The sequence below is a fragment of the Sinohyriopsis cumingii genome, chromosome 1, assembly GCF_028554795.1.
Source record: "Sinohyriopsis cumingii isolate HCF-2022 chromosome 1, ASM2855479v2, whole genome shotgun sequence".
In the NCBI taxonomy this organism is placed as follows: Eukaryota; Metazoa; Mollusca; class Bivalvia; order Unionida; family Unionidae; genus Sinohyriopsis; species Sinohyriopsis cumingii.
The window spans coordinates 26,868,514-26,883,007 of NC_142961.1; the positions used below are offsets into that span (position 1 = coordinate 26,868,514).

Below are 14,494 nucleotides of genomic sequence, written 5' to 3' on the forward strand. Positions count from 1 at the left end.
GACCCTATAAAATAAGGCAGACCAATAACTATATTTGAAACAAAAAGGTTTTAGGTCACCTGAATGGTAGAAGTAGGCACGTACCTAATTACTGAAAAAAAAACAATAATGAAAACAAATAAAAAGAGAACAGAAAAATAAACTCACTTAATAGCTTATAAAATTTCATAATGCTGAATTACAACTTCAGTAAAAAAGATTATCAAATGAAGGCCATGTTGAAAACATCTCAATGACAGACTTCAGAAAGCTGCTTTGAGTTTTCAGTCTCTACTTCTAAGAAATATTACACAGCACAAACAACTTTTTTTCTTATAGTGACTTTACAAACTTTTAAGATGTGTATTTGATTAAGTTTTATGAAAAAGAATTAAATCATGTCACAGAAAAACTGAGTTGCCATGCTAAAACAAAAGAAGTCAGTTAAAACTGAACAATTTCCCCAGATGGATAAGGACTAAATACTATAGCTGTGTGAAATGATGTAAAGGATTATGGGTAACCTGTATTATTAAAAACTGTAGGTATTGGGTGTGGTTACATGCTTCATACTCTTTGCTGAAACAAAGAGGAGGAACTGACAGGAAATGACGAATTACATGGTGGGTTTTTTTCTTCTCACCATTCAACATATTTATTTTTGCACACTGCATTGAACTTTTTATTATTGACAAGCATCATTTAGTTACTTGTTATTTCTCCAACTTGCTCAGTCCTATAGTAAAGCCTTTTCATATCCTTATTTGCTCCATACTTAGTATGGACTTCTTATTTCCAGATATGCCTCATCTTCTAGTAGAGTCTGACTTCCTGACTTGCTCAGTCCTTTAGTACAGCCTTTTCATTTCCAAACATACCCTGTCTTTTAGTAGAGCCTGACTTCCTGACTTGCTCAGTCCTTTAGCACAGCCTTTTTATTTCCAAACATACCCGGTCTTTCAGTTGAGCCTGACTTCCTGACTTGCTCAGTCCTTTAGCACAGCCTTTTTATTTCCAAACATATCCTGTCTTTTAGTAGAGCCTGACTTCCTGACTTGCTCACTCCTTTAGTACAGCCTTTTTATTTCCATACATGTTTTGCCCTTTAGTATAGCCCGACTTCCTGACTTGCTCAGTTTTATTATATTATTTCCTGATTTGCTCTTTCCTAAGGTAAAGCCCTTTTTGTGACCTCAGAAATGAAAATCACACTGAAGCAGCAACAGCAGACAAAAAAGAGGGTTTCATACCAAAACCTTTCTAATTCAAGTGTAAAGACTGCAAAATCTCTTCAATTAAAGATGGCCTCCAAATATGTTGATGGTCATAGAATTTAAAAGAGAAATAATTCACTATTATGTTTCTAAATCATGTATTTTCTTTTAAAAAAGCATATAAAAAATTTTAACTTACCTTTCTACAGCAACAGCCACACATATTGATGCTGAAATGAAAGAAAAGAACCAATGACATGTATTGACTTTTGCACTGACATATAAATGCAGACTGGTCCTTTTTTGTCACAGGAATGGAATTCTCCACTTCATGGAAGCTCATGAAAAACTTGTACACAAATCCCATTTTAATTACTTTTAATATTTTTTATGAAGAACTTTATGTAAAAAAGAGTGCCTGAGGCATTCTTAAGCATGTTATATTCAGAACAATGCATGATGTGTTGGAAGGTCAGGGTCTATGTTGTTTGTTCTACAGGTTACTACTAACAAATGGCACAGACCCAGATCTGTTGGTGCACTATGTGATGGCAGATCTGGGCCTATACAGTATGCAGTTAGATTGGACCTGTACATTAGTATATATGGTGCCAATTTCATGTCTGTTACAGAAAAATTACATTTTTGCCTGTACTTCAAAATTATGGATAATTCTCTTGACAATTTCTGAAACTTACTCTGTTGAAGAAAATAGCTATGTTAGTCGGGGTGGGGATTATAGGCTCTATTATTTTCAGTGATGAATAATTGTTCATTTGGATTAAATGATGTACCAGGTTTTATTATCTTAAAGCTTTAGCTGACAATAAAAGCATTTATCAATCTGGAGAAATTCAATTATTTTCCCCTGAAATAAAGATTAATAAATCTTTCAATATGACGTAGCACATATAATAAAAATGATTACCAGTAAGATTCAACAACAAAAGGAGTTGGATGATACAACAAAAAGACTGGCCATCATCCCTTGCATGCAAATAAACAGACCAGTAAGCACAAAAATTGTCTGCGGTTAATAAATTATTTCACAAACAAAAAGTGTGTGTGTGTGTGATTTGGATTTCTAATGTAGCTTTAACAATTTTTCAGTCATACCGTCATGATGTCTGCAGTGTGGCAGTTTATAGTGATGTCTAGTACTGGGACATCATGCCGCAGACATGTAGTATGATGTCCCACCCAGTCACATTATCCTGACATCAGGCTGACCAGTCCTAACACTAATCTCTTAATGCTGAGTGCCAAGTGAGACAGCTGTTAGTACCCTTTTTATAAGTCTTTAGTGTGACTCGGCCAGTGATCGAACCCATGACCTCCCACATCCAAGGCAGATGCTCTAACCACTAGACCACTGGCACAAACAAAAAGAACATAATTAATTGTGAATAATTCATGAGATATATGTTAATATAAAAATCCAGTGAAAAAAATTACTATATTCAGAACAGAGGAAAAATTCTCAGATAATGGTTAAAATCCCATATTCGTAACAATAGAGGAATGTCTATCAGATGATGATGCTCATTCACAAATGAGAACAGGTCACAGATGAATGAGTTTAACCTACATGTAAATGAACAACAACAGAACAGCTCTAAGATTGCAGTGTTCATACTGTATTCACAACACAGGAGCAACTCAATGACAATGGTGTCACATTAATATGCTTACTTTATATATACAAAATACTTATTAAAGAGTAAATACATGTACCAGTGTTGCTTTTTGTGCTTATATTTTCATCAGAAGAATATGTTTAAAAGTTCCATGATTAACTTCACAGTATACATGTAGGATGATTTATAAAGAGTATGTCTGTCTGTCTGTGTGTATGTATGTGTGTATATGTATGTATGTATGTATGTATGTATGTATGTATGTATGTATGTATGTATGTATGCATGTATGACTGACTGACTGACTTGTATGTATGTATGTGTATGTATGTATGGATGCATGCATGGACTGACTGATGGACAGACAGAACTGTTGCTTGCACTGCCTTATCATGCTCTGGAGTCATACTGTCAGCATGGTTCTCCAGGTTAAAAGCAAATATTTAATATGGTGGTTTCTCACTGTAAGACACTACAGTGTAACGCAGGATCAGTGTAACAAAAGCAGTCATGGATCCCATGTATACCAATTAATTTGTATTTTGCATGCAATATACACTGACATGTGTACATAATATATATGTATGCTACTTATAAAGACCTCACAACCTTGATGAACACAGCTAAATACAATACTATTTTTCCCATTACATTTAGCCACAAATGATCTCTACTGCTTTTAATTGCTCTCTCATCATTCCTAATTGATAGTACAATGGGGATGTCACCTTCACTGATCAATTCTGAGAGCAGGGGCAGGTGGTATTAAACCATTCAATCAATATCTGCTCATCCTGGAGCAACCAACACATCTTAAGGGCAGAGGCCCCTTTTGTTCTCAAACTCAACAACTACTGACTGAAGGCAATAGTTTTTGTTGTTGCTGTAGGGTTTAACACCAGTTTTCAGCACAGGATAGGCTATACATGGTGGCCAGTATAAATGGTGTAGGAAGAACCGGGGAAAACCCCAGAAAGAACCACCAACCCACGTGAAGCTACTGGCATGCTTTCTCACATACCACATTCGCAGAACCCAAGACGCAAACCCATAAAGACAGAGGTAAGATGAAAATGATTCAAAACAGTGAATGCTTTAGACCACTTGGCCACTCAAGACCCCCTGAAGGCAATAGGTCCATACACTTATCTGCTTATAAATAACCCACACCCAAATATATATATCAAAGACCCTGATCTACTGTCACATAATGCCCAGGAGGATCAGAATCGATACTGCAGTCATAAGTAGAATGAACTGTACAGACTGATCTAAAAGCACATTCTATGATAGATCTGATCAACTGTCACATGATGCCCAGGTGGATCAGAGTCAATACTGTGATCATAAGTAAAATGAACTGTACACAACAGATCTGATCTACTTTCACATGATGCCCATATAGAATGAAATGTAGAGACTGATCAATCAGTGCATATATGACAGATCTAATCTACTGATGCATAATGGCCACACAAAGAATGATCAGTACAGACTGATCAACCAGCACATTATTTGATGACACATCTAATCGACTGACACATAATGGCCACACATAGAATGATCAGTACAGACTGATCTACCAGTACATTATATGACAGATCTAATCTACTACTGCATAATGGCTATACATAGAATGAATAATACAGACTGATCTACCAGCACATTATATGATGACAGATCTAATCTACTGACAGATCTAATCTACTGACGCATAATGGCCACACATAGAATGATCAGTACAGACTGATCTACCAGCTCATTATATGATGACAGATCTAATCTACTGACGCATAATGGCCACACATAGAATGATCAGTACAGACTGATCTACCAGTACATTATTTGATGACACATCTAATCGACTGACACATAATGGCCACACATAGAATGATCAGTACAGACTGATCTACCAGTACATCATATGATGACAGATCTGATCTATTGTTGCATAATGGCAACACTACTGTTGCATAATGGCAACACACAGAATGATCCGTACAGACTGATCTACCAGCACCTGATTTGATCTATTGTCACATGATGCCCACATATAATGAACTGTACTAATAATAATAATGACTTTATTTAAAAAAGCTCATTTGATCAACTGACCAATCTTATATGATGACAGTTCTAATCTACTGTTGCATGATGGCCACACACAGAATGAACAGTACAGACTGATTTACCAGTGCATTATATGACAGATCTAATCTACTGTCGCATAATGGCAACACAAAGAATGATCAGTACAGACTGATCTACCACACATTATATGATGACAGATCTAATCTACTGTTGCATGATGGCCACACATAGAATGAACAGTCCAGACTGATCTACCAGCACATTATACGATGACAGATCTAATCTACTGTTACATAATGGCCACAAATCAATAGACAATACAGACTGATCTACCAACACATTATTTGATGACAGATCTAATCTACTATTGAATAATGGCCATACATAGAATGAATAATACAGACTGATCTACCAGCACATTATATGATGACAGATCTAATCTACTATCACATAATGGCCACAAATAGAATGAACAGTCCAGGCTGATCTACCAGCGCATTATTTGATGACAGATCTAATCTACTGTTGCATGATGTCCCATATAGAGTGAACAGTACAGACAATCTACAAGCACATTATTTGATGACAGATCTAATCTACTGTTGCATGATGTCCCCACATAGAGTGAACAATACAGACTGATCTACCAGTGCATTATTTGATGACAGATCTATCTACTGTTGCATGATGCCCCCACACAGAGTGAACAGTCCAGACTGATCAACCAGTGCACTGTATGATGACGGATCTGATCTACTGTTGCATGATGCCCATATGAGAGTCAACATGATACCTGCTTGCAATCCTAAGTAGAATGAGCAGTACAGACCAGCACATTACACAATGATAGATCTAGGTTTATCCTGTTCTCATGCTGAGTTTGCATCATATACATTTGTAAATAAGGTACATCATTTCCATACACACACAATCAGACCTGGATTTCGCCAACTGAACTTAAGTCTAGAATACAATGATCCAGCTTGGATTTTACCAACAGAACTTAAACTTAATTATAGAATCTAGTGATCTGATTGGCTGAAATTTAACCATGACACTGGCTAATCAAATATCTAAAGTTTAAAACTTGAGTTCGTGATATGACTTTTCATTTAAATAGGAGCAGTGAAAGAAAGTTTTCAAGATGGTCACTGTGGCAGCCATATTGCATGTCAGATCTGTTCAATTTTCAATAAAAGACTAAGCAGACATCATGTAGGCGCTTACCAGTTATTATATACTTTTGAGAGAGTGACGTACGTAAGGTGAAGTTGTTTGCATTTAAAACATGCACAATGGAGAAAATGTTGGCATACCTATATGCTACATTAATGTAATGTGGATGATATTTCTTTGGATATTGTACTTTTGGAAATTGTACATGATCTAAGCACACTAACTAAAATGACTGCTCCCTTGTACTAAAAAATCAGCCTGAATTAGTCTAAAGTACACTATCCATAGCAGATATTAAAATAGGGAAAATGAATTTTGCCAGACTAGACAATACCAGCTTCCAAAAGTGCAATGAATGAATTACCAAATATATAAAATGTTAAAAAAGTTATCAGCTCTTTTTTATACAATTTACTCTCTGAAGTTCAGGAAATGAAAATGACCAAATAGAGCTACCACTTTTTTGAAAGGTGCACATCTGAAGTAAGGCCAAGCTATATACTCTATAACCCAAATTACACCCATCAATCATACACCAAAATAAAGGGAATTAAAGGTTCTTTGAATTATACCTAAGATATACAAGGTTATTTTTAAATAGCCAGTATAACCAGTGAGGAAAGCCGGTGAAATTTATTTTCTTTAAAATTCTAACCCTATGCAGAATATGAAACTGTAGAGAGCCACCTATATGAAGTCTTCTAGTAAAACCCCCAAGCTAATATGCCTTTCCAATCCATTCAGGAAGAGTTGCAATAACAAGATTTTCAAAATGGCTTCTGTGGTAGGCATACATTCAGTCAGATTGGCAAAATTTTCATATAGTATTAATTAGACATCATTACAAATCATTTAGTGAAATACCCACCCTGATAAGCATCCATTTGGTACAAATAGCAATAATAAGATTTTCAAATAAGTTACTATGGTGGGCATATTAGATGCCTTAACAGTAACATTTTCATTTAGGATTAACTAGAACATGGGACGTGTTTGTAAAGTTTAAAACAGATAGACAGATAACTGAAACAGACCATCCCATATGCCTTTCGGGTCTATGACCAACAGACCATCCCATATGCCTATCTGATCTATGACCAACAGACCATCCCATATGCCTTTCTGGTCTATGACCAACAGACCATCCCATATGCCTTTCTGGTCTATGACCAACAGACCATCCCATATGCCTTTCGGGTCTATGACCAGCAGAACTAACAGTTCATCTATGTATCACTTTTCTTCCAGATACCCTAACACAAGAACAACTTCCTCACTGGTCGGAGAACATTCATTAAGCTATTAGATATGGACATTATTATGGCAAAGAACTGCAAATAAATTTGTTTTAAGTTACGAATTACAGGTACTAAACAGCAGATATTCACTATCTAGTTTTGTGGCTACAGAAATGGAAAGCAGTTTAAGCTATTAGTCCATCTTCATTTTTAATATTTACAATTCCTTGTTAGCTATGGGCAGACCTACTTGGGCTGAAATACCAAATTTAACAATCTGAATATTCATCTTAATGTCTTCAGATAATATCGAAATATTTGTCAATATTAATAAAAATGTCATGATCTAATTAAAATTTTAGTAATATTGGGGAGAAAATGAGATTAATAATCAAATGTGTGTGTGTGTGTGATTTTGATTTTTAACGTAGCTTTAAAAATTTTCAGTCATATCACTACGATGTCTACAGTGTAGCAGTTTGTAGTGATGTCTGACACTGGGGCATCATGCCACAGACATATAGCATGATGTCCCACCCAGTCACATTGTCCTGACACCAGGCCGACCAGTCCTGCCACTAACATCCTAATGCTGAGCGCCTAGCAAGGCAGCTGTAGTACCATTTTTCTAAGTCTTTGGTATGACTCGGCTGGGGTTAGAACCCACGACATCCTGCTTCAGAGACGGAGGCTCTAACCACTAGGGCACCCGAGAGGTCTAATAATCAATGAAAGGAGGAGCTATTTTCCCTGTTTATCTTCCAACTCTGATCAAAACCCTTTATTTAGTGCTAAAAGGTGGACTATTGGAAGGGCAGTAACTCTTGATTCAGTTCAGTAAATTATGGGGACTATCTCAAAAGTTATGTGTTGTATTTTCTGGATTTTTAATGTAGCTTTAACAGTTTTAGCCATATCACTATGATGTCTACAGTGTGGCAATTTATACTTGGGCATCATGTCCCACCTAGTCACGTTATCCAAAAAATATTCTCAAGATTAATTTATGCACAATGAACATCACTCAAATGAATTTTTAGTTTAACTTGAACAGATGATAAAATATTAAAGACAACTGATACACAGAACCAGCAACTCAATACAAGTACAGCAAATGCTTGTATTAAATTTGCTACAGCAAGACTTTGTTGGAATTGCTATAACCACTCATCTAACCATGTTCTTTATGAACTTGCTATGCTACATATTTTCTTTTCAAAAGAGTGTCTGGATAACAAAGCTGGCAATATTGTGAGCAATGTGACTATTCAAAATATTGATGTGAAGATTACTGTGTGAGTGCGTGTTTGTATTTCACATAATTTAGCAGGATTTAAATTGTTCCATTGTTAGTAATTAAAAGTTGCATAGTTTAGTGTATACCATGTTTCTTTTACAAAATGTTCAATAAACAATTTTCTATTGGAATACAGCAAAGAAGAGTATTCTGATTGAAATGTTCAGTTATTTGTTTCACCTGTAATATCTGAGAAAAAAACATATTTATAAATATTTAATATTACTACCATTGAAACTTCAACAAAAATTCAACCATTGAAACATAAACTAAAATTCCTCTATTAAAATTTAAACTAAAATTCTACCAATCTCTTAAATAACAAAGTAAACACTGTAATAAGATCTGAAGCATAATACAACAGAGGTGATAGCTCATATGAACAATTTTTCTGCATACCAACAGATGCTTTGCTGAATGTCTTTACAATACAAACAGATGCTTTGCTGAATGTCTTTTTCATACCAACAGATGCTTTGCTGAATGTCTTTTTCATACTAACAGATGCTCTGCTGAATATCACTTTCATACCAATAGATGCTTTGCTGAACGTCTTTTTCATACCAACTGATGCTTTGCTGAATGTCATTTTCATACCAACAGATGCTTTGCTGAATGTCATTTTCATACCAACAGATGTTCTGCTTAACGTCATTTTCATACCAATAGATGCTTTGCTGAACGTCTTTTTCATACCAACAGATGCTTTGCTGAATGTCATTTTCATACCAACAGATGCTCTGCTGAACGTCATTTTCATACCAATAGATGCTTTGCTGAACATCTTTTTCATACCAATAGATGCTTTGCTGAACTTCTTTTTCATACCAACAGATGCTCTGCTGAACGTCATTTTCATACCAATAGATGCTTTGCTGAACGTCTTTTTCATACCAATAGATGCTTTGCTGAACGTCATTTTCATGCCAATAGATGCTTTGCTGAATGTCTTTCATACCAATAGATGCTTTGCTGAATGTCTTTTATCATACCAACAGATGCTTTGCTGAATGTCTTTCATACCAACAGATGTTCTGATGAACGTCTTTTTCATACCAACAGATGCTTTGCTGAATGTCTTTCATACCAATAGATGCTTTGCTGAATGTCTTTCATACCAACAGATGTTCTGCTGAACGTCTTTTTCATACCAACAGATGCTTTGCTGAATGTCTTTTACATACCAATAATAATAATAATAATAATGAGGACTTTGTATAGCACATAATCTTTAGAAGCTCTAAGCACTTTACAACATTAGACAACACCTATAATATAAAAAAACATATATAATGATATGATTACAAAAAACAAACACCATGAAATTAGAAAACAAAAAACATGCTGAAAAAATTTAAGGTAGGAAACATTAGGTCTTTAAGTTTGTTCTTGCTGTCGAAATAAGTGAGTTTTAAGAGCATTCTTGAATGGGATCACTGTGTCTTTGTGTCTACGTTTAGTGGGCAATTCATTCCACGTTGCTGGGCCCTGGTATGCAAAAGAATGTTGTCCATATGACGTTGTTTTCATAGTGGGAATAATGAGTATACAATTGTCAGAAGAGGAGCATAAGTATCTTGCTGGTGTGTACACATGGGTGAGACCGGTTAGGTATGTTGGACTGGAGTCCGTCAGTGAAACGTAGCACAGAGAACAAATATATATAATATATCATGGTCTATTGTGTCAAATTCTGCAGACAAATCAAGGAGGGTGAGGACTGTAATCTTTCTGCTATCCAAAGCAGAGAGAATGTCATTAACTACTTTTAGAAGAGAGTAGTTTCAGTACTGTGGCAAGGGCGATGTGCAGATTGTACATTGCTAAAAACACTTTGAATTCAGGTGAGATACAAGCTGGAATAGAACAACCTTTTCTAATATTTTTTATATGAATGGGAGATTAGAAACTGGGCAGTAGTTCTTTAAATCATTATGGTCGAGTGTTGGTTTCTTTAGCAGGGGCTTTACACTGGCAGTTTTAAAAAACAATGAGAATTCCCCGGATGAGAGAGAGGTATTAATAACATCGTTAGTAAAGGCAATACTGGATCTAAGCACTCAAGCAGCAGTGATGTTGGAATTGGATCAAATTCACATGACTTTGGTGCACTCTTCATCACGATTATACGTACTAAATCCAAAGAGACAGGTTCAAATGCTGCTAATGATTGCCACTGAAATTCTTTATCCCAACTGTACGATGACGAGTCAATTGATATTGTGTTGTCAAGCTTATCTCAAATGGTTTGTACTTTGTCATGGTAGAAATTTGCAAACAGGTCCAGAAGGTTGACTGGAGAGAAGGTAATTGGAAGTGGTGTACATTTGTTCCTTGACATTAGCTTGTTAGTAATCTTGAACTGGAACTTTCCATAATCTTAGTACTGTAGTGGGCTGATTTCGCTGCATGGACTATGTTTGCGACATTCTTCTAAGCGGTTTCATAGATTTGCTTATGAATAGTGAGTCTGAAGGAAATCCAAAGCCTCTCAGCTTTACGGTGGTCTCTTTTAGCAGTGTGAAGGTGGTCCCTAACACTGCTATAACATGGAGAACACTTTTGAATTGATACTCTGCACTTGGTGGCTGGGGCATGTTTGTCGAGCAATGAATTCAGGCAGTTATCGAGTTGTTCTGCTGTAAGAGGTAAGCAAGTTGTTAGGTTTGCTTGGATGTCAGGCATTAGTTTAGTTCTATTTATCATATGAAGGTTTCTCTAAGTAGCAAATAATAAAGGTGGAGGGTTAGGGACTGATTATGTCAAGATGGCATAAAATGCCGAGGTGATCTGATGCAAGTTCGTGGAATAACAGGGAGGACTGTAGAATATTATCATCAGGTCTATGAAGAATCCAGTCTAAAATGTAACCATGTTTATAAGCTGGTAGGTTAACTGACTGTTTGAGGTTGAAAACATTAATAGTATCTAGGAGTTTTAATGTGTTTGGGTTTCCAAGACAGTCAAAGTGAAAGAAAGTTGAAATCTCCAAGGATTATCAGGTTGCCACCTATCAAATTTCCATACTCCAGGAGATTTGGAAACTGCTCCAAAAAGAGAGATTCAGTCAGCTTGTTTTTTCTACTACGAATAGGGTGGTATAGGCAGAAAAAATGGACTGAACTTTGTTCCAGTGTGAGTGTGGTTTGGACTATTTCAAACGATGTGTGGTAGAAATTGAAAGTTGTGGTGTGGTAAAACATTTGATCATGGAGTTCTTTGTGATGACAGCAATTCCACCTCTGCGAGAGTGGTGGGGGAACAACTTGATGGAGTAACCGGTGGGTGTTAGATTAGATCCCACGCACTTGGGCTCATCGCCTGATGTTGATAGATGCTTTGTTGAACAGCATTTTCATACCAACAGATGCTTTGCTGAATGTCTTTTTCATACAAATAGATGTTTTGCTGAAAGCCATTTTCATACCAATAGATTCTTTGCTGAACATCATTTTCACACCAATATATGCTTTGCTAAATGTCTTTTTCATACCAACAGATGCTTTGCTGAAAGTCATTTTCATACCAACAGATTCTTTGCTGAACATCATTTTCATACCAATATATGCTATGCTAAATGTCATTTTCATACCAATAGATGCTTTATTTAATGTCTTTTTCATATCAATAGATAATTTGTTGAATTTTTAAACCAAGAACATCAGTATATGGATCAAAAAGCTAAAACTTCATTGTATTTGCAATGATCCAGTCATTCATATCAACTTCAAAGGCATGGCACTGCTTTCTTGACAAGACATGATCCCAAATCAGCCTCTTTTCCATTTTCTCTTTCAGTGCAGTCTTGAATCAAGAATTTTTGTGAACATATTACTGTATTTACTAAAATGACAATATCCTGTCCTGAAAAAATGAAATGTTAAGACACTGATTTCAGTAATTTAAAGCCCCCAATGAACAAAACTCCTTCTGTACAAAGAGTAGATCCCTTCCCCAATCCATGAAATTATGCAAAGATTAGGATACCTTCCCCAATCAATCAAATATAAATACATTTGAAAGCCTCATTTGTTTCAAAATCACTAAAACTTATGCCCACGAAGAAACCTAATTCTCAGTTTCACAGTACTTCGTGACTTATAACAGATGCATTACACTTGAGTAAGGGATGACGTATATATCTAACCAAAGGTCACAATACTGGGAATCAACTGATTATCTTGGTCTCATAACTTGTCTTTCAACCCAAATACCACCTATCCCTCTGACAGACATATCATTATGCTATTGTACCTCCCAAATCAGCAATATCTCACCTTTCAGTGTAACACTGGATAGGGCCTGTACATCACGGTATATTGATCCAGCACGACAAAACATATAAACCTAACAGCTGAAAAGGCCTCTTGAATAATTCATCGACAGATAATCAAAAAGCTCTGTTATTCTCCCATATGTAAGCAGCATGCCACATCAGAATTTCAAACTTCCAGTTAAACCTGATGCTACACAACAGCAAACCAAACTGTATGAAATGGAGATTTTTATGACAAGTATTTCTCAGTCAAATAACAGGTCCATAATGTAACTTTGTGGACACAATTAAACAACACTTAAATGTCAATTAGCTGACTAGCAGAGTCAACTGGTGGGAGTAAGGGGACTACTTGAAAATGATGCACTCAGGTACACAGATTGTAAAGTAAAGTGGTTCTTGTATCTGCTTAAAAACAGCATTGCTTGAAACCGGTTGTTTCATTTTTTTCCTGCAATTTTCAAATATAAACATGTTTGAATCAAATTCCAGTCCAAAACTCGACCAACTCACCCAGTCCTGGTTGTAAATCATTCTGATCAACTCCCAACAAAAAACCCTCACACAAATTGAAACTCAACCAGTACCAATTGCAGATTTCATTGTGAAGAGAGATCACAGGTGCATTATTCATGCCAATAATGATACTATTTAACATAATGGATAGGCATCCAAAGGCAAATACCTCTTCAACCACTGCCTGACATTATCATCAGCCTTATCTGGCATCTTCCATTTCCAGGCTAATAAATGTTCCATGCTCTTCACGTGGTGTCTGCATATTATTACACATTAAATATGGTACCACTTAGAGGGGGGTGTGTGTGTGTGTGTGTGTGTGTCTGCACATCAACACAATAATGGCTATATGGTACCAATTAAAAGTAAAGTTATAAGACTGTAAATATAAAGAACTGAACACAAACAAAACATATGACCAGCAGTGTACAAGTGAACATCAGTATGCTAATGACCAAAAATAAATGAAGTAGTTGTGAAGTGTATGCCAGCAGTATGTAAGTAATTACCTTGGGTATATATTGAATGACCAATGATAAATAAAGTTGTTTTGAAGTGTATGCTAAATGACCAATGATAAATATGGTTGTGAAGTGTATGCCAGCAGTATACAAGCAATCACCTAAATCTTAAATTGCCAAATATAAATGATATCGTTGTGAAGTGTATACCAGCAGTATATATGCTAAATGACCAAATATAAATGACATAGTTATGAAATGCAAGCCAGCAATATAGAAGTAATCACCTACCATATATGTTAAATGACCAAATATAAATGACGTAGTTGTGAAGTGTATACCAGCATTATGTATAAAGGATCACCTACCTATAAGCTAAATGATCAAAGATAAATGATGTAGTTGTAAAGTGTATACCAAATGAAATCGGTAAGTGAACTTCACACGGGACCACACTTTATTTTCAAGTGAACTTCACACAGGACCACACTTTATTTTCAAGTGAACTTCACACAGGACCACACTTTATGTTCAAGTGAACTTCACACAGGACCACACTTTATTTTCAAGTGAACTTCACACAGGACCACACTTTATTTTCAAGAA

At 35.8% G+C, this 14,494-nt stretch overlaps 1 protein-coding gene across 11 annotated transcripts in view; it reads right to left on the reverse strand.

Annotated features, from left to right (window-relative positions):
- Nucleotides 1–14,494, reverse strand: part of LOC149806581 (choline transporter-like protein 1) — a 209,556-nt gene that overhangs the window by 94,457 nt on the left and 100,605 nt on the right. For all 11 annotated transcript variants that reach the window (XM_089954977.1, XM_089954968.1, XM_089954995.1 and 8 more), the window contains one exon: nucleotides 1,393–1,423. In XM_089954977.1, coding sequence (XP_089811103.1) covers nucleotides 1,393–1,416 — 24 coding nt within the window. In that variant the 5' untranslated portion in view covers nucleotides 1,417–1,423. The remainder of the gene's footprint in view (nucleotides 1–1,392; nucleotides 1,424–14,494) is intronic.